At 38.6% G+C, this 16,952-nt stretch overlaps 2 protein-coding genes across 4 annotated transcripts; one reads left to right on the forward strand and one right to left on the reverse strand.

The window, feature by feature from the left end:
- Nucleotides 1-1,250: 1,250 nt before the first annotated feature.
- LOC137953259 (uncharacterized) lies at nt 1,251-7,384 on the forward strand. 2 transcript variants are annotated; one of them, XM_068800573.1, is made up of 6 exons: nt 1,251-1,537; nt 2,626-4,304; nt 4,413-4,667; nt 5,417-5,497; nt 5,607-6,275; nt 7,168-7,384. In XM_068800573.1, the coding sequence occupies exons 2-6, from the start codon at nt 3,045-3,047 to the stop codon at nt 7,222-7,224; spliced, it is 2,322 nt and encodes a 773-aa protein (XP_068656674.1). In that variant the 5' UTR covers nt 1,251-1,537; nt 2,626-3,044; the 3' UTR covers nt 7,225-7,384. The 2 variants fall into 2 exon arrangements, with proteins under 2 accessions (XP_068656674.1, XP_068656683.1); XM_068800582.1 differs by having other exon boundaries at nt 1,251-1,504.
- Nucleotides 7,385-11,555: 4,171 nt separating this feature from the next.
- LOC137963741 (leucine-rich repeat protein 1-like) lies at nt 11,556-13,436 on the reverse strand. Of its 2 annotated transcripts, none has more exons than XM_068810932.1 (7): nt 13,319-13,436; nt 12,952-13,084; nt 12,547-12,618; nt 12,315-12,458; nt 12,158-12,229; nt 12,011-12,082; nt 11,556-11,888 (listed from the first exon to the last, which is right to left on the reverse strand). In XM_068810932.1, the coding sequence occupies exons 1-7, from the start codon at nt 13,389-13,391 to the stop codon at nt 11,813-11,815; spliced, it is 642 nt and encodes a 213-aa protein (XP_068667033.1). In that variant the 5' UTR covers nt 13,392-13,436; the 3' UTR covers nt 11,556-11,812. The 2 variants fall into 2 exon arrangements, with proteins under 2 accessions (XP_068667033.1, XP_068667025.1); XM_068810924.1 differs by having other exon boundaries at nt 12,315-12,461.
- Nucleotides 13,437-16,952: the final 3,516 nt, after the last annotated feature.

Raw genomic sequence — 16,952 nt, forward strand, 5'->3', positions numbered from 1 at the left:
TTTAAGTTGACAAAAAAATAAGAATAATTATGTAACACTAAATATATTGTGACCCATGCATGCATATACAAAGATTCAGATGTGGTGACACTATATGGAGGAACCAGACCGATAGTCATCTAAGGGGACTCATTAACGTGGGCGTAGGCCATGCCAAACCAGGTGAATCGTTTTTTTTTGGCTAACCTTTCTATATCTACATCTTGATTAAATTTATTTTCTATCAGATTGGAAACATTTTGAAAGTCAGTATCATTTTAAAACCAGTTAGCTGCATTAGTCAATGGGAAGGGAATGAGATCACTTGGAACCAAACAAAAAACGAAAGAAGAAAGAGGCGATTCTCGAAGCCTTATCAGGACTGCTAGGAGAAGCAAAAGGGGTGCTCATTCAATTGAAGAAGACGACTACAATTTGCCGGAAAACGTGGATTTTTCAGCGTCACGATAAATACTATTTTGCTCTTAAATTTCGGCCGGTTTAAAATCCAGCTACATTGATGGAGTTCACAACCGAAATCGCGGCTTTTTAAATTTTCAACTTCAATTTTCAACGATAATGATTCAAGGTCGCTTAAGAGTTAAAGAGCAGCCAAAATTTGACTTTGGAATCGTTTTTTTTAACGAATTCATTAAAAAATAGACGATAATGAACTTATAATAATTATAATGGAAATATTCGATAGTTAGTGGAAAATAACAGGGGTACTTCCGTCAATTCGTCGTAGACCTTGTCTGAAAACATAAAGTTCGCCACGTGATCATAACACGTCAGCGTAACACGTGTCACTCCAAAAAGAGCGGTTTTCTTGTGTGGCACAGAACTGGAATCAAACCAAAGCCGTAAGCTCCACATCCACGATTCTTTCGCGTGCCCCGCAAGCGCGGCACAAAGTTTGTTGGTCCTCGCGAGACCATAGTCCGCAGGGGAAGAAAGGTAGGAAACTGTAAAGTGAAAAAACCAGCGCTTCGCATCTTTCCTGATTTTCATTCACCATGATAGGTCCCACGTCCACCGTACGCGGACCACGTTTCTCAGTCTGAATTACTTTTCGGCCCCTAGAGAAATTTGCAATACCGACGATACCCTAGAGGATTATTGGCTGCTCTTTCTGATAAAAAAGAGGGGTATAATAGGTATAAAATATTGCACGGAATATGATTTAAATTACTAATTTCGTGTTTTATAACGACGCGACGAGAGAGGGACAGGAGAAAATTGCCCAGCAAAAAATGTGGCACGCTGTTTTTACGAAATTACTAGAAAATGTCGGGTATAAACAGGGAGGAGAGAGAAGAGGAAAGATGGATTTGCCACGAACCTCAGACGGTTGTGGAAGAAGAAGACGAAGAAGGGAAAGAGAGAAATAGTATTCGTGTTTGGGTTTTTTTTCTCTTTGGAATTTGATTGGTAATAGGTGGAGACATTGATTATACTTCCAATAGAATGGATGGACGATCGGTCATGATTTTGCAATCGGTTTATCCGATCGGTTGTTCGAGAGGTGTGCTTTGTGACCAGATTGCTGGGTTATGTCGTAAGTGTTTGACATTTGACGAGCGCTTGTTGGGTTTTTGTGATTTTCTTGTGGATTTATCTGTTTTGATGCTGAGTTTGGGATTGGAGTTTGCGAGTGATATTTTCGATTTTTTCGGAATTTTTTAGGGGTTTAACTGGGGCTTTTCGTGTCGACCTTTCTTTCTGTTAGTCTTTCGGGTGAATGTGTGGCGTGGAAGGTACCTAAAGTGTGTTTCCGATTCTTGTTTTGGTTGTTGTAAGTGATCGGTTTAGGAGTTTGGAGAGTCCGAATGGATGATTGGGTTTAGGAACTTCCTTCAGCACGTCTGTCGTCCTTGTGAATGCATGATAGGGTTGGGTACCTCAGTTTTGTTTTTTGTTTTTTTTTTTAATATTTAATCATCATTTTTTACAAGCTCTCTTTCTTTTAAGCTACCGGTTACGATTTCTCCTGTTTTGGAAAAATCTGCCAAGTCATGTTATTTTCGTAAACATTGGGTCATTTCATTTTGCGGTTGCTTCTATCGATTGATTCTGCATGTTATTAAGATCCATAATTTTATTATGAACGGAAACGAAGGCTACTAGTTTTCTTGTGTAGGCGAAAGTTTTGCTTTGTACATCTTATTTTTTTTAATTCTCTATTTCCTACTGGTACATGCATCAAAATAGTTTTTATTTGCTACAATTACAGCACATCGAAATTATTTTTTCAATTTGAGATATCTCAATTGTATGTTTTCATTCATGTTGATTGATTAGATTTGTTATGTCCAGCCTTTCTTCTACGCGCTAGTGTTTCGATTTTTCATTCTTTTAATTGCTAATTTTTTCTAGGCATTTTCCTGCGATCATCTGTTATTGGTGAAAGTTGGAAAAGGGGCAGGTGTCTTTTTCTTCTTGATATTTGTTTCTCACTAATAGTGTCATTTAGGCTTCTTCTCAGAAAGGAATGACATAATGCAGGTGTTGTTTTCGGTGGAGAAATGGGAAATCATCGTAGTTCTTGTTAAATTATCCACGTTTAGAAAATAGAATGGAAGTTTCTGTAATTGCATCTCTGAGCTTATCTTTTCTATATAAACTGATTCTTCTTATCTTTCTCAGCTCTTCGTGGCTTGTCGATCGACTGTTTGAGCGTGATCATTCCAGCTGTCACTTATCGGCCCCATGGGACAAGAAATAATGTTTGTCTGGTGTTTCACATCTAGGCTGTTTGGTTTGTGTCCGCGCAAAGTGATTTGGGACTCCAATAAAAGCAACAGCATGTCCTGATATATAGGCTGTACTAGTTAGTGTGTTGATAGGATAAGTTTGATTCTTTGTTTAGATCCCTTAATTAGATTCTAGCTTCAGTTGGCTAGACCTCCCTGTTTTCGGTGGGCCTTATTTTAATCATATGAATGTGAGGACAATTATATGTGCTAATTCTTGGACAAGGATAGAAAATTTCTTCAAGCAAACGGGTAATACTCAAAACTAGGGGGAAAGAAGTGAATAGGCTTTTGCAACTCAAGTGCACCAAAATGGGGTTGCCTCAGGTCTCCACGGGTACAATTGCTGATGAAGTTGCTGTATCGTTAAGTACATTTTCTCAGAACCCTCCTCGATATGTTGGATTGAGCAATAGTGATTTTGATGGCCATGGAGTAAGCACTGGGAAAAGGATTTTAAAGGAGTTCTCTTGCTCTTCCCTCAATGATTTCCAAAGGAAAACCAGCTTGGAACATCCAAAAGGGAACGATGGGCTTTTCAGACCTACATCGGCTGTTGATGCCGCATCAAACATCCATGGGTTGAAGATGAATTTAAAGGATAATAATGGGTTTTTCGCGCCAAAAATGATGCGCAACATACAGAATCCAGCTTCAAGGATTGTGGGTTTTGAATCAAGTGGATCGGATTTGTTTGTCAATGGTTTAGAGAGAATTTTTTCAGATGGGGATCCTGCATCTGCTGTAAACTGTAATTCTGAGAATTCAGCTGATTCACAAGGTTCTCAAGTCAGGAAACGTATGTTGTCTCCACTGAATGGAATGCTTTGTACAAATCAATTCCATGGAGATCCTCTAGACATAGCTGGCAGCAATATCTCTATCAACCCCAGGGGGTTTTATGCCTCACAGGACTATAAGAAAGCCAACATTGGAAATAACAATTGTTTTGATGCCTCTATCTGGTCTGCTTCGGAGCGCTTGAAGCTGAATGATAATGAGTATAATAAAGTGGACGCTTTTTGCTTCACTGATGGACCTTTGCTTGAGAACAAGGAAGTCATGATGCAGGAACAAGGAGCCAATGCAAACAAAGATATAAGTAACATAAGAACCGTAAGTAGAGCTATAACCATCTCCCCCAAGAAGGGGAACTCACCTCCTCTCTCATTGTCCCCTCTTGGACCAAAATGGTCTGGAAGGATGAAAACTACAGGTGGGCACTATGCTGGTTTCTCAAGGCAGGTGAATGGTGACCACACTGTTTCGAGTAGTTATGAGACATCATTTGATCAGAGTGTCTTGAGTGTTCTGTACCCCCCTGAAGATGATGAGCTCAAGATCGCAAATCATATGCTTCAAGACCTTGATGTCCTTAGTAAAGAGTTGGGTGTTTATACTCCTGAATGTAATTCTGGCCGTGGACAGGAATGGCACCCAGAATATGCCCATATACCCCAATGTGTCAAGTCGGTCAGAAGCTTAACTGGGCTCCCGGTGAGGAGATCTTTGGTTGGTTCTTTTGAGGAGTCTCTCTTATCTGGGCGTTTATCATCTGGAAATGTTTCTCAGGTTTGGCTTTGTTAGAAGTTATTTCATGTCTGGAGACTACTTATTTTATAAGAATATTGACTAACTGAGGATGTCTTTTTGTTCTGTATATTACTTTGAGTTGATCAGAAAATAGATGGTTTTCTTGCTGTTCTGAATGTTACTGGAGGGAGTTTCTTTCCCCCATCTCAGAAGCTTCCATTTGCTGTCACAAGTGTTGATGGGGATAGCTGCTTACTGTACTATTCATCGATTGATCTTGCTGGAAATTTGCCGTCAAGCAAATCCAAGGGCCCAAAAATGAAGAGATGCTTTAGCAGTAACGATGATTCCCGATCTACGCGAAGTCGGTTGCGTATCCCCATGAAAGGACGCATACAACTGGTATTAGGTTTTTTTAGCCCTCAAAATTGGTTGGTGGTATCAAGTAAGTTAGGCAAGAGCATTTATCGTTAATCTGGATGGTTGTGGGCACTTAAAGTGGCTATCTAGTCTTAGTCAGTACACATAATATAGAATGGCATGTGGAGCCTTGTTGCAACTTGGACCTGTTAATGTACATTGGAAATTTTCATTTGAATAAAAACCTTTAGTGCAATATGGTTTATTAGGTGTAAGTGACATGTTGTATTGTAAAAATTTACTTCTATTTTTGGTGATTAATAAAGATTAAAGAAATAGCTTTAAAGAATTATTTTACATGGTTCATGTCAAACAATATGAGAGGTATCAGATTTTGTGGAGGCTGATATGGGTATAATAGCCAGAACAGATAATACAGCAGCTCATAGCCTCCTATTGGCAAGTTCTATGAGATTTTGATTCTGATACTATGAACAGTGGAATCTACTGTTATTAATTCTTGTTGTGTCTTGCAACATTTCCAGTATCTCAGTTATGTATTTGAAAATTTGAATGCTAATCTTTTTGCCTGTTGTGTAATTTGATTCTGCTCTTGTGACCTTGAGTGGTGAAAAATTACATGTATAGATTGTAACCCAACAAAATCCTTGAGCTTCACTATCTATATTTTAGAGGCATTTCGTTTTTAGCTGAAGCACTGCAGAATTTACAAGCATTGTTTAACTAAAAGCATTGTTTAACAAACTGAGAGAATTTTGCTTTAATTGCAGGTCCTTAGCAACCCTGAGAAGACTCCTGTTCATACATTTTTTTGCAATTATGATCTGAGTGACATGCCAGCTGGAACCAAGGTACATGCTGTGTATATGCTGCTCTTTACACTAATGAAGAAAAATCTTATCTGGCAAAGTGTTCTTAGTTTCACCTTGAAGTTGATGTTAATTATTTGAGTGCAAGCAGACGTTCCTACGGCAAAAGGTCACACTAGCCTCCGGTGGCAGCAAGGATGTTGATGTTAAGAGCAGGCCAGCAGCTACTCCAAACTCAAAGACAAACTATACTTTGTGTTGTATTGGAGAATCCACTAACGATGTTAGCACTGTAAATAGAAAGTCATCTATAGACAAGACCTCTGAAACTGTAGAAAACAAAAGCTCTGACACTGTTGGTAGTGTGTATACTGGTACTAGTACTCGGGAGTTTGATCTGTCCAAACAGTCATGGAAGGGAGAGATTAGTCCAACATCATCCATGGATGGGGAAAGTAATTCAAATGGGCTCGATCTTGCTGTGAATGCAACAGATGTCAATGGTCAGAGAAAAACAGGTCACGATGAATTCAGTCCAATGGACACATATCAAGTTACTGACAAGAAATCTGTACATAGTAGTACTTCAAAGATCAATGAAAATACTAATGGTGCTGGTGTGCTTCGCTATGCCCTGCACCTCCGTTTTCTGTGCCCTTACTCTAAGAAGGGTTTGAGATCCTTGCACAGGTGCAAATCGGATCCTTTATCTGAGCCACTTGGGAATAGTCTAGATGTTGAAAGTGAGAGACGCTTCTACCTGTACAATGATCTGAGAGTTGTGTTCCCTCAGCGTCATTCAGATGCAGACGAGGGCAAGGTAATGTTTTTCCCAGTTCTTGGTGAACGCCATTTTGCATGAACTAAATAGGGTTACCTTGATTTCTATTTCTTGTCGTTTATACTTAGTTGAATTCTCCACTAGTTTTCTTCCATTGGAGCTCTACTCTCTCTTTCTTTAGGTGTTGTCTACTTCTTTCTCTTCTTTGGCATTTCTTGTTTATAATGTTCATTTATTCTTTTGATTCTTTGGTCTGTGTAAATGTAGTGGCATTTAGGATCATTTTGATTGGATGAGTCCTATTAATCTCTCTCCTGAGAAAAGATGAGGTGTAGGATGAGCATATTGTTGGAAGCAACCTTTGGGTGGTTTATTTCTGCTATGCAGCAATTTGGAAGCAACACATATCGTTCTACACTTGTTTGGGCCTCGTTAGTTGTCTGCTTCTTTCATGAGATTTCATTTTATGCCTGCAGTATTGCTACAAATATGTAATTCCCTAAGTGTTTTGAGTTTGGTTTTTTTATTTGGTGAGAACCATTACTTTTCGTCTCCATATGATTATTTACCAAAAAAAAAAAATCCCTCTTTTTTACAATTGGTTTGTGCTGTAATCTCGATATGAACACATGCTGCAAATCAATGGTGCTTTGAATTCTCTACTTGCTTTTTTGATGATACTAAAGGTAAAGTCTAAAATTTCCCCTCAGAGATTGTCATGAAGCCAGTATCCGCAGTGTATATCAAATGAGCCCCTGTTTGCTTGTATGAAATGAGTGGTAGAACTTCTGCTGGCTCAACCAAGTATTATTTTGATATTTTGTTTTGTTTTGCCCAACCACGGTGAAATCAGTGTTGATTTTGTTTTGCCTTTTGATAAAGCTTTCGTTTTTGAAATGGGTATGTCTGAGTTGTGAAATATTTTTTGCAGTTACAGGTGGAGCACCATTATCCAGCGGATCCTAAATATTTCAACATCAGCAACTGACTATTACGGTCACAGCCTCCGGCTTGGAGCTGGATGCTGAAAACACAAATTGTAAATATCATATCCAGTGTAGTTAGTCTTGGTGGGTACTCCCCCTGATCACTTGTAAAGATTCTACAGTTGAAATAAATTGATCAATTAAATTTCATCAATTTTTATCGTCAGCAGAGACCTCTCTCTCTCCTCCATTTACGAATAGTTAGTCTTGGTGGTACTCCCCCTGATCACTTGTGAAGATTCTTCAGTTGAAATAAATTGATAAAGGGAGGAGTTTCTCTCCTAAAACAATGATGAGGTGTTTCCGCCATTAATCCCTTCTACTGCACTCTTTTTCCTTCAAAGACGCCAATTCGATGATCAGCAGAACTGAAGAAAAAGTTAGGTGAGACTTTTGGGAATAGGTGACATGAGCGTAAAATGCCCGCAAGGCCTCTTCTTCCTCCGTACTGCCCAGTTCTTGCATTTGATTTCTAATTCTGTTATCATCCTTGCATGATCTCGAGTAGCGTCTGAACCTTTCTTTCTGGGTATTTCTGGGGTGTTCTTCTTTTGGGTTTCAAAGTCAGGTAGAAGGTCTCGATCGATCCCCGTGTTTGCAAAAATGGATAAAGAAGGATGTGGAAGGGTATTGCAGCAGTAGGTCGCTCCACTTCTTACAGAAATGGGTGATGAAAGTATGTGGAACGAAGCCTGGCCTGGTCCTTATTTTGTCAAATATGAAAATCAAGTGTTCCGTCAAGCTAAATTGCTTTTTTTTGGAAAGTAATATTCTGACAAAATAAATTACCGATTTTATCTAATAGGTTTTTTCGTTCAAAACTAGAAACTGAAAACAAGGTGTTTGGAATTAATGACATATGCCCCAATTAAAATTTCTTAGCTGTGTTAAATTGCCTAAGAAATGGAAAAGAGAACTGAACATGCTCTAAAAACAGTTTATATAATATAAGCTCTATGAACCATTAGCACCGAGAAGCAATGCAAACTATAATTATGCCTTGTACATAAAATCTCTCCTTTCTTTTTTATTTTTATTTTTGTCGCTAAAATTAACCCAACACATATCGGCTAAGTGTGTCACATGTACAAGGGTGTGATCTTGGTCAAGGTTCTATCTAACATTTGGTATCAGAGGTAGACAATCAAGTGGAATTTCTTGTGCTCATATTTGAGCTAGGAGGGCTATCATGTGAGTAATGGTTTGAGTCGCATGTTGATGCCACCAAAATATTATGAACCCAATAACCACAAATATTGAGGATCACCAGTAATAGTCCTATTTATATCTTAAGACTGATGAGACATTGCGGAGAACAATTACAAGGAAACAGAGAAAGGCATACCACAAACTCCAAAATAGTGGAATAATTTGAAAAAAAAAAAAAAGGATATGAAAGCCCTTGATTGCATAATGCAGCCGGAGGGGAAGAAAATCTTGTACAAAGTACATTGTGTGAAAACATCTAATAGAGCTTGAAACGTGTTTGATGTGATCTATATGGGAGAGATGACAGTGATAAAGATAGTCACAATCGTGTTTTACTTCAATTTGAAAACATGAGAATTTCTAATTTAGAAAGTGTTTCTGGTTATTTTGAGAGGCTTATAGTATTAGTTGACTAGATAGTCGACAATGTGAGAGACTCTCAATAGTACCTAGTATGTGGAGAAGGCTTTCATATGCACAAACAAAAAATTTCAACCTAAGGTTAATGTTATAGAGGAATTTAATGATTTGAGTAAGATGGTATTCCTTGATACGTTACACATGTATGGGATTAGGTTGAAAGATGACAAAAATGGTGAGGAGGGCATCTTCGTATCTCAATAGAAGTATACTTGTGACATTCTAGAGAGATTCAAGATATCATATTGTAATTCCATTCGCATGCCTATAGAAGGTAGACTAAAGTTGACTATGGAGGGAAGTGGAATAGAAGTGAGCGCTACTGAGTAGTTTGCACTATCTAACTGCTACTTGCCTAGACATGGTATATAGTGTTGGGATGGTCTACCACTTCATGGAATAACTGTGATAGTCACACTTGCATGTTGTTAAATGCATTCCAAGGTACATCAAAGGCACAATTAGTGATGGAAAATTCTATAAGTCTTCAAATTAGCTTAAGATTTGGGTTGTACAAACAATAATTGGGTTGGAGATGGTGAAGATTGATAAAGACCCAAAATTACCCCCAACGAAGAAGAAGAAGAGAAGAAAAGGAAAAGAAGAAAGAAAAATAGAAAGTGGTGCCACATCTTAGAAAATAGGAGTTCTAGGGTAAAAAGATAAATTTACCCGTGAAGGGGCTGGTCAAAGTTGGCATCGAACTTTTGCCTCTCTTGAAGAAGATGGAATCTCATTGGAATAGAAATAATTTTTCCATATATTGATGTAATCTTTTAAACTCTTAGGATCTCTCATTAAATTATATAATTAGGGAATTCTAATTGATTGAGGAGTTTCCCAAATAATGTATAAAAAAAATATAAATAAGGGTGTTGCCTAAAGGAAAGATCAGTTAAGCCTTTTCCAAATCTCTCTTTCCCCTCTCTCAAATTAGTGCTAAGCACGTCGCCCCTCTTTCTCTTCTCTTCTCTTCTTCTCCCTTTTCCTTCAAGATCTCTCTCAATCTCCCTCTCTTCCTCTACTTTGCTCTTCTCTCTTATTCTAACCCTCTTGACCTCTCATTTTTAACTCTTCCTTTCACTTTTAGAAAAGATAAATACCTCTCATAATTAGGGTTCTTATAAGAGATCAAACAAGTACCTCTGGCTATGTTTTTAGTCTTGGGTTTGCATTCTTTTCTTGATCCTCAAAGAAGCAATAGATTGGCACACTCATCTATAGAGGTATAGTACATTGCAGTTGCGTATTGTGTCATATGAGTAGTATATCTTTTCTAATTTCTTATGGAGATGGAGAACAAGCATAATAGATCTACACTAGTCAGGTTTTACAATATATCAGCCATTGCCCTATCTAGAAACCCAATGTTTCATGAGAGGAGCAAACATAAACATAAAGTATTAACATCGGAGATCTAGTGGAAGAGGAAACTATTGTTTGAGTTTTATCAGATTGATGAACAAATTGTTGATATTTTTATGAAGCCACTAGAAGCAAAAATCTTTTTGAAGTTCTAGAAGATGTTGGACATGGTTAACCTTGTGTAAAAGGTTTGGTTCAAGAGAAATTGTTGGAAGTCATGGCCCCCACTCCAATAAGAATTTTATTTAAACTTTAGGTTTCCTAGTTGTGTAATGACAGTGGCTAGCTAATACACCTATAAGACCAATCTGTTAGGTACGGAAAGCTACCGCCTACAAGAGTGGACGAAACCACTCTGACACCCACCCTGCCCATTCTTGACTGCTTCTCATGGGATTCGAATGCGGGACGTGGCATGCCCAACTTTGATACTATGACAGCGGCTAGCCAATACACCCAAAAGATCGATCTGTTAGGTGCAAAAAACTACTGCCTACAAGAGTGGACAAAACCACTCTGATTTGTAAAATTGCCTTGTAATAGGTTGATTAATGCTCAAGAAAAATGAACTATCTAGGTTCATTTTATCTAGAAAAAGTCTATATCATGTAGGTTTTATGAGCCCTTAACATCAAGCAATCAATACAAGCACATTTGTTCCTAATTAGACCTCTCCTTTCTCTTCTAAATTTTTATATTTCTTTTTTATTTTTTTGTTATTATTTCAATCAGCCCAACAACCACATTGATTAAGTGTGTGCACAAGTACAAGGATGTGAGCTTGGTCAAGGTTGCATCACACACAAGAGTATAGAATAAGAATTGAGACAATGAAATTGTTGCCAAAATGACTATGGTGATGCACCTTATCCATAACCATTGTTAAAGATTGGTATTTGTTTGCACACAAATTTTTTTGAGATGTTATAATACATTTTATATTCTATAAAAATTATAAAAGATATAATATTTATCCAAGGAAGGAAAAAAAGGGCTAGTTTTTTAGTAATTAAAAAAATCTATTTAAAAATATTTTTATTTATTACACTTATTATTGTGCTAGTACCTCTATTTTTTAATTAAAATGAATAAAACAAAGAAAAAAACTACAACAAGCATGATGATATAATAACTTAATTTTAAAATAAAATATATTTTAAACTCATTTAATAATTAAATTAAATAAAGTTATTCAAACTCATCTCCTGGACTCGATTTATCTCTTCCTTTGTTTGATCATTGCTTTATTTGAGCCTTTATACTTATTTGAGAATTCTCATGTGCCAAATATCAAGAGAGCATCAAAGGAATGGATAAGACGTAAGAGGGATCAGATGTCTTACAAGGGAAATGTTTCTATATATACTTTTTTTATTTACACAAATACGCTGTCGCTACAGCCTACAGGTACAATCAGTGCACCAAAACGAAAAGAAAACGCAAACTTCCAGTCCAGTCATCTTTGTCATTCGCCTCAAATATACACCAACCCAGAAGCGAACACAACAATGTTCAGATCAGTAATCCCAAGCCATTAACATCAAAATTCACAGCTTAATTATCTATCCTGATCTATTTCAGTTTTTGTCTCCTACGTCAGTAGTTGCAGGTGACGTTGTAGCTGACAGATCCCATCAGTTCAGGCCCTTCCAGTCTTGGATTGTTCTCAAAGCTGCAGCACCAGAACGGGTAAACAATCAGGATCCATACAAAACTAGTAGTTGATCTCGATGTCTTCCCGTCTTTTATGAAATAAATATGGGTTAATCGATTTCATTTCTCATCAGCCATTACCTCTTCTCCGTGAACTTGGAGAAAGAACCTGAAGTGGGAATGGTTCCACATAAGTCGTTTCCTGACACATCCCTGCAGAGATTTCAGAAGATTAGACTCAGAAAGAGACAGAGTGGCACTAGATTGAGATTCGAAAAACGGGTTTACAATATCTTGAGGTTTCTAAGCTTTGTGAGCTCTCTGGGTATTCTTCCTCTCAGCCTGTTGCCGTTCAGTCGCCTGCACAGACCCATTGGCGCGTTAGGAAGAAGAGAAAAGACTCATCAAACCATATCATTCAAAGAAGAAGATGGATGCTTCTTACAGGAATCTGAGGCTCGAAAGTCTGCCGAGGGATGCTGGGATCGTTCCAGTGAGATTATTGTGGTAAAGATCAAAACTGAGGAGGTTCTTCAGTGCCCCGAACTCCTTGGGAATGCTCCCAGCCAGGTTGTTCTTGTACAGCTCCCTGCTAATCGAAGTCCCTCGTCAAGCCCTTCTGGATCAAGGATCCACTTGAGAAAAATCATTTAATGGGAGTAGAGAAATTTACGTACAGATACTGAAGCCTTTCCAGCTTTCTCAAGTCTGGTACCAGCTTCCCTGAAAGCCTTGCATTACCCAGATCTCTGTAAAAACCGGTAGAAGTTATGGTATCAACTCAGCTAAACGTGGAGAACAATAAGAAGATTAAAATGGCAGATTCTCTTCATAATTAGCATTTTTTCTATGGGAAGAAGGATAACGTGAGCTCCTGGTTTCCAGAATCTTTTGGACACAATCTCTTCATTAGAGTGAAGGGACTGCTGAAGTGAACTTCAGTACAGAGAGAGAGACAGTTACAGTCTGGTTTCCAGAATCTTGTGGACAGAATCGCTGCATTAGAGCAGAAGGACTGCTAAAGTGGACTTCTGTACAGAGATGAGAGGGAGAGAGGAGGGAGAGAGAGTTACAGAACTTACAGTCTGGTGACTCTGTTGTCTCCGTCACAAGTAACATGGAACCACGTACAGGGATTCACCAAAGTCGGATCCCAGCTCTGCAAAACATTTCCAGGATCTCTAACAGCTCTCCTCAACGCATACAAAGCGTCACCTGTCACAAAAGCAAAGAAGAAAACCCATGAATCTCATCAAGAACCCAGGCTAAAAACAGCCAAAATCCTCCATCCAAGCAAGTAAAACTTCGACTCCAACTACACTCAAGACCAAATAAACCCCATTTTCGGCAACCAGAAGAGAGATGATGACCCAGAGGCATAAAAATCTTGCAATAAATGAAAAGATCCAGTTCCAAAAAACGCAAAAACTATAACCCAACGAAGCCTACCTTCAACGTTAGCATTCCCAGAAGGCAAAACCACGGACAGAAGTAGAAAACTGCAGAGAGGCCAGAGCGCCATTAGAGGGCGTAGAAGAGCTAGCTTCTAGAGGTCAGTAAACTCACAGAGAGATGGGCTATTTCGGAGCTTTAGTTGATGGGAGAATTTATAGAACCATAGAACAAAACAAGAGAATAAAGAATGAACTCCTTATCGGATTTTACAGGTGACATCTTGATAAATGTGCCCGTGTTTTTTCTTTTATCACACTTATCCAAAACGTACCCCACACAATGTTCATAATGTCGAGTATATCCTTATGTGATGTCATAATTGATTAATGTGAAATTGAAACTAGGTTTCGGATCCAAATAATTACTAAATCCGAATCTCAGTTTTCCCGGATCCGTTTAGGCGAGTAATTGGGAACCGGGCAGCGGCAGTTTGACACGCGCGAGCGGGTCTCTGTTCTCAACTCGGAACTCGTGTTGGTCGGGGCAGGTATTTATCCTTTGTTTAATCTTAAGTGGTCACGTCGCTCGAAGAGGAGGCAAAAGAACAGTAGCTTGCGGAGTGCGCGGACTTCTCTATTCAGTGTTCCTAACGGCACTTGAAACGGGACCCACCATTCAGTGATCCTAGCCGTTCGTTTACTGGTTTTTAGAAATTTAAAAAGTTGGATCATAATCAAGAGATTAGTAGACTCATAATCTTCAAGCAGAAACTTAGTGGCTTAATTTACATATATATTAATTTTAATTCCCATTGAATTCATGAATAGTAGTTTCCAAGTACAAATAGTAGACTAATCCCTAAAAGTTTAAAAAAGGGCTGAAGCTTTTACTGACTGATTAGACACTAACCAGTTTGTCCAATCAGTGTCCTCTAATATGATTTGTCCTCCAATTAAATGCAAATAATGAAGAAAAATTTCCCAAAGGTGAAAGGAAATTCTATTTGATGCCACTGCAAAACCCACTTTTTTTTTGAGAATCTGATTAATAAAAGAAGCTCGTCCAAATCACAATATCATTTCACTGGACCGACCTGATCTTCAGAGTTCTGAAAAGAACAGATTAAAGTGGTGAGATTAGGAGGAGAGAAAGACCCATGAGAGAATTGGATGAAGCAGTGTTTGACAGGGTATGAAATCGTCTCTTTATGTAAAAGTTAAAACCGAGAAAATTAAGTCTCCGTGATAAAGGGTCAATGCAGGCTAGGGAGACTGGCTCTTCTTTTCATGTCGACAGTGTTGAACCCTGTAAGGTCTCTTCATGTTCGGTTAGTGCCTTCTGGGTGGAAAATGCAAGCCTCTTTTGGGCTCGCAAACCTCCCTTTCTCCTTTCTGTTGCTTTCATAATTCCATGTCTCTCGTCTTAAAAGAAGCGAACGCTGTCTGGTTCTCATTTACCAAACTTGTTTAAACGGAAAACCCTTTTTTTTCTTATACGGATTAATGAGTGTTCAATCACTTAACACACGGAGTGGGTCGATGGCTTTGACTTCCCTTTTGCCATGTTTGAATGTTCACAGGCGGGCTCGCGCAAGTCTTTGCATAGTGGAGTCAAGATGGAGCTCTCTCACCTCTCTGCATGAAAAGGCGTGAATGGAAGATTCTTGGCTTTTACTTGAGGAATTCAAACGAACAGCTGACATTGGTCCCCCGTGTTCTTCGTCGTGGAAGAGGATGAGATCTTTGTGGATACTAGCGGGGCCCTCGTCGTGCGGATCAGTTTTCCAAGTGCTTCTACGGAGAGTTGCAGAGGATAGTAATGGCGTTAAGGCTGGAGTTTGAACATTTGTCGTCAAAGAAAGCTTCCTCGGATGCCATTGATAGGGTTTTCTCAAAAAAGTTGAAGCCTCCGACTCCAAAGCGTTAATTCTCTACCTATCATTTGAATTAGGGTTGAGATTTATTAAAAATTAATTCATGGATTAGTGAAAACCATTTTAATTTAGATTTTTAAATAGATTTTACGTATTGTGTAGGACAACATTGATCTATAATGTTGTTAGGTCTCACCCTAGAGTGGGTGAATAAGTTTGTTAATTTTTTGTTTAATTTTAATTTTTTTACTTTTCCTTTTAATTGGTTCAAGGGGAAAGGCCAATGTTACAATATATTTACGTCGTTCATGCACAATAATCAAGATACGTGTGAAATCAATCACATATAAAGTACACACAAGATTTTTAGAAGATTCACAATCTTTTTGCGCTTGCTAGTTCACCTCCCAAGATATTTTAGCTTCTTGAGGCTCTACTAAGCTTTGGTTACCCTATGACTTCTAACATAAAAAGTACCTCTAAAACCATTTACATGCTGCCCACATAAACATTTAGTCAACTCAATTAGCTATAATAGCAAATTTATACTATACAAGGATTTTCAGCACCTCACTACGTACTACAAAGTCTAGTCCTACGCAAGGTTTTTGTTGAAACCATTGGGCTAAAAGGCTAAGCAACCCCACAGATCTTATACAAGGACTGGCCCGCACGGGAAAACCCGTGGACAAATTCACCGGAAAAACCCGGGACAAACTCCTGGAAAAACCCAGGACAAATTCACCAGAAATACCTGGGACAAAATTCGATGGGAGCGGGACTCGAACTCGGGACCAACCTGCTCTGATACCATGTTGAAACCATTGGACTAAAAGGCTCAAACCTTTTAGGAAAGCAACCCCATGGATCTTATACAAGGACTGACCCAGTCGATACAAATACAAATTCCAACACTCCCCCGCACGGGAAAACCCGTGGACAAATTCACCGGAAAAACCCGGGACAAACTCCTGGAAAAACCCAGGACAAATTCACCAGAAATACCTGGGACAAAATTCGGTGGGAGCGGGACTCGAACTCGGGACCAACCTGCTCTGATACCATGTTGAAACCATTGGGCTAAAAGGCTTAAACCTTTTAGGAAAGCAACCCCACGTATCTTATACAAGGACTGGCCCAGTCGATACAAATACAAATTCCAACACTCCCCCGCACGGGAAAACCCGTGGACAAATTCACCGAAAAAACCCGGGACAAACTCCTGGAAAAACCCAGGACAAATTCACCAGAAATACCTGGGACAAAATTCGGTGGGAGCGGGACTCGAACTCGGGACCAACCTGCTCTGATACCATGCTAAAACCATTGGGCTAAAAGGCTCGAACCTTTTAGGAAAGCAACCCCACGGATCTTATACAAGGACTGGCCCGGTCGATACAAATACAAATTCCAACAGTTTTTCAGCAACTCACCAGACACACCAGCCTAGATACACTAGGTGTTACAACTCACAACAACAAATAGAGTTTCCGAAACTTCTACTCCTCAACTACAATAGTTTCTCTCAAAGTATTTTGGGTGAAGACGATCTTACAAACTAAAGGCTTGACCCAAATTGAAAATACTTGCTTAAAATAGAGGTCAATGTTAATTACCGCTCAATAAGTAAATTTAATAATTCAAGCATAAACAAATAGGTATACCAATCTCAATTACCTATTTAATGTAATCAACAACTCAAAATAATCCTTGATTACTTGATTTGAAAATATTGGTTGTTCAAAATAGTCTATAGAAAATTGGTTTAAAAATATAATACCTTAAAATAGTCCTTAATCACTTGATTTAAAAATA

The sequence above is a fragment of the Aristolochia californica genome, unplaced genomic scaffold (assembly GCF_029961685.1).
Source record: "Aristolochia californica isolate CCGP_79_NKW_82.1479 unplaced genomic scaffold, dmAriCali1.0.hap1 SCAF_1, whole genome shotgun sequence".
Classification (NCBI taxonomy): domain Eukaryota; kingdom Viridiplantae; phylum Streptophyta; class Magnoliopsida; order Piperales; family Aristolochiaceae; genus Aristolochia; species Aristolochia californica.

Bases quoted from the DNA above. Each gene is read 5' to 3' on its own strand.
- LOC137953259 (XM_068800573.1), top strand. From the start codon at position 3,045: ATGGGGTTGCCTCAGGTCTCCACGGGTACAATTGCTGATGAAGTTGCT. The intron at 4,668-5,416 runs GTATTAGGTTTT...CTTTAATTGCAG, and splicing joins TGAAAGGACGCATACAACTG to GTCCTTAGCAACCCTGAGAA. The intron at 5,498-5,606 runs GTACATGCTGTG...GAGTGCAAGCAG, and splicing joins ACATGCCAGCTGGAACCAAG to ACGTTCCTACGGCAAAAGGT.
- LOC137963741 (XM_068810924.1), bottom strand. From the start codon at position 13,391: ATGGCGCTCTGGCCTCTCTGCAGTTTTCTACTTCTGTCCGTGGTTTTG. The intron at 12,230-12,314 runs GTAAGAAGCATC...GGGTCTGTGCAG, and splicing joins CTTTCGAGCCTCAGATTCCT to GCGACTGAACGGCAACAGGC. The intron at 12,083-12,157 runs GTAAACCCGTTT...AAATCTCTGCAG, and splicing joins CTTAGAAACCTCAAGATATT to GGATGTGTCAGGAAACGACT.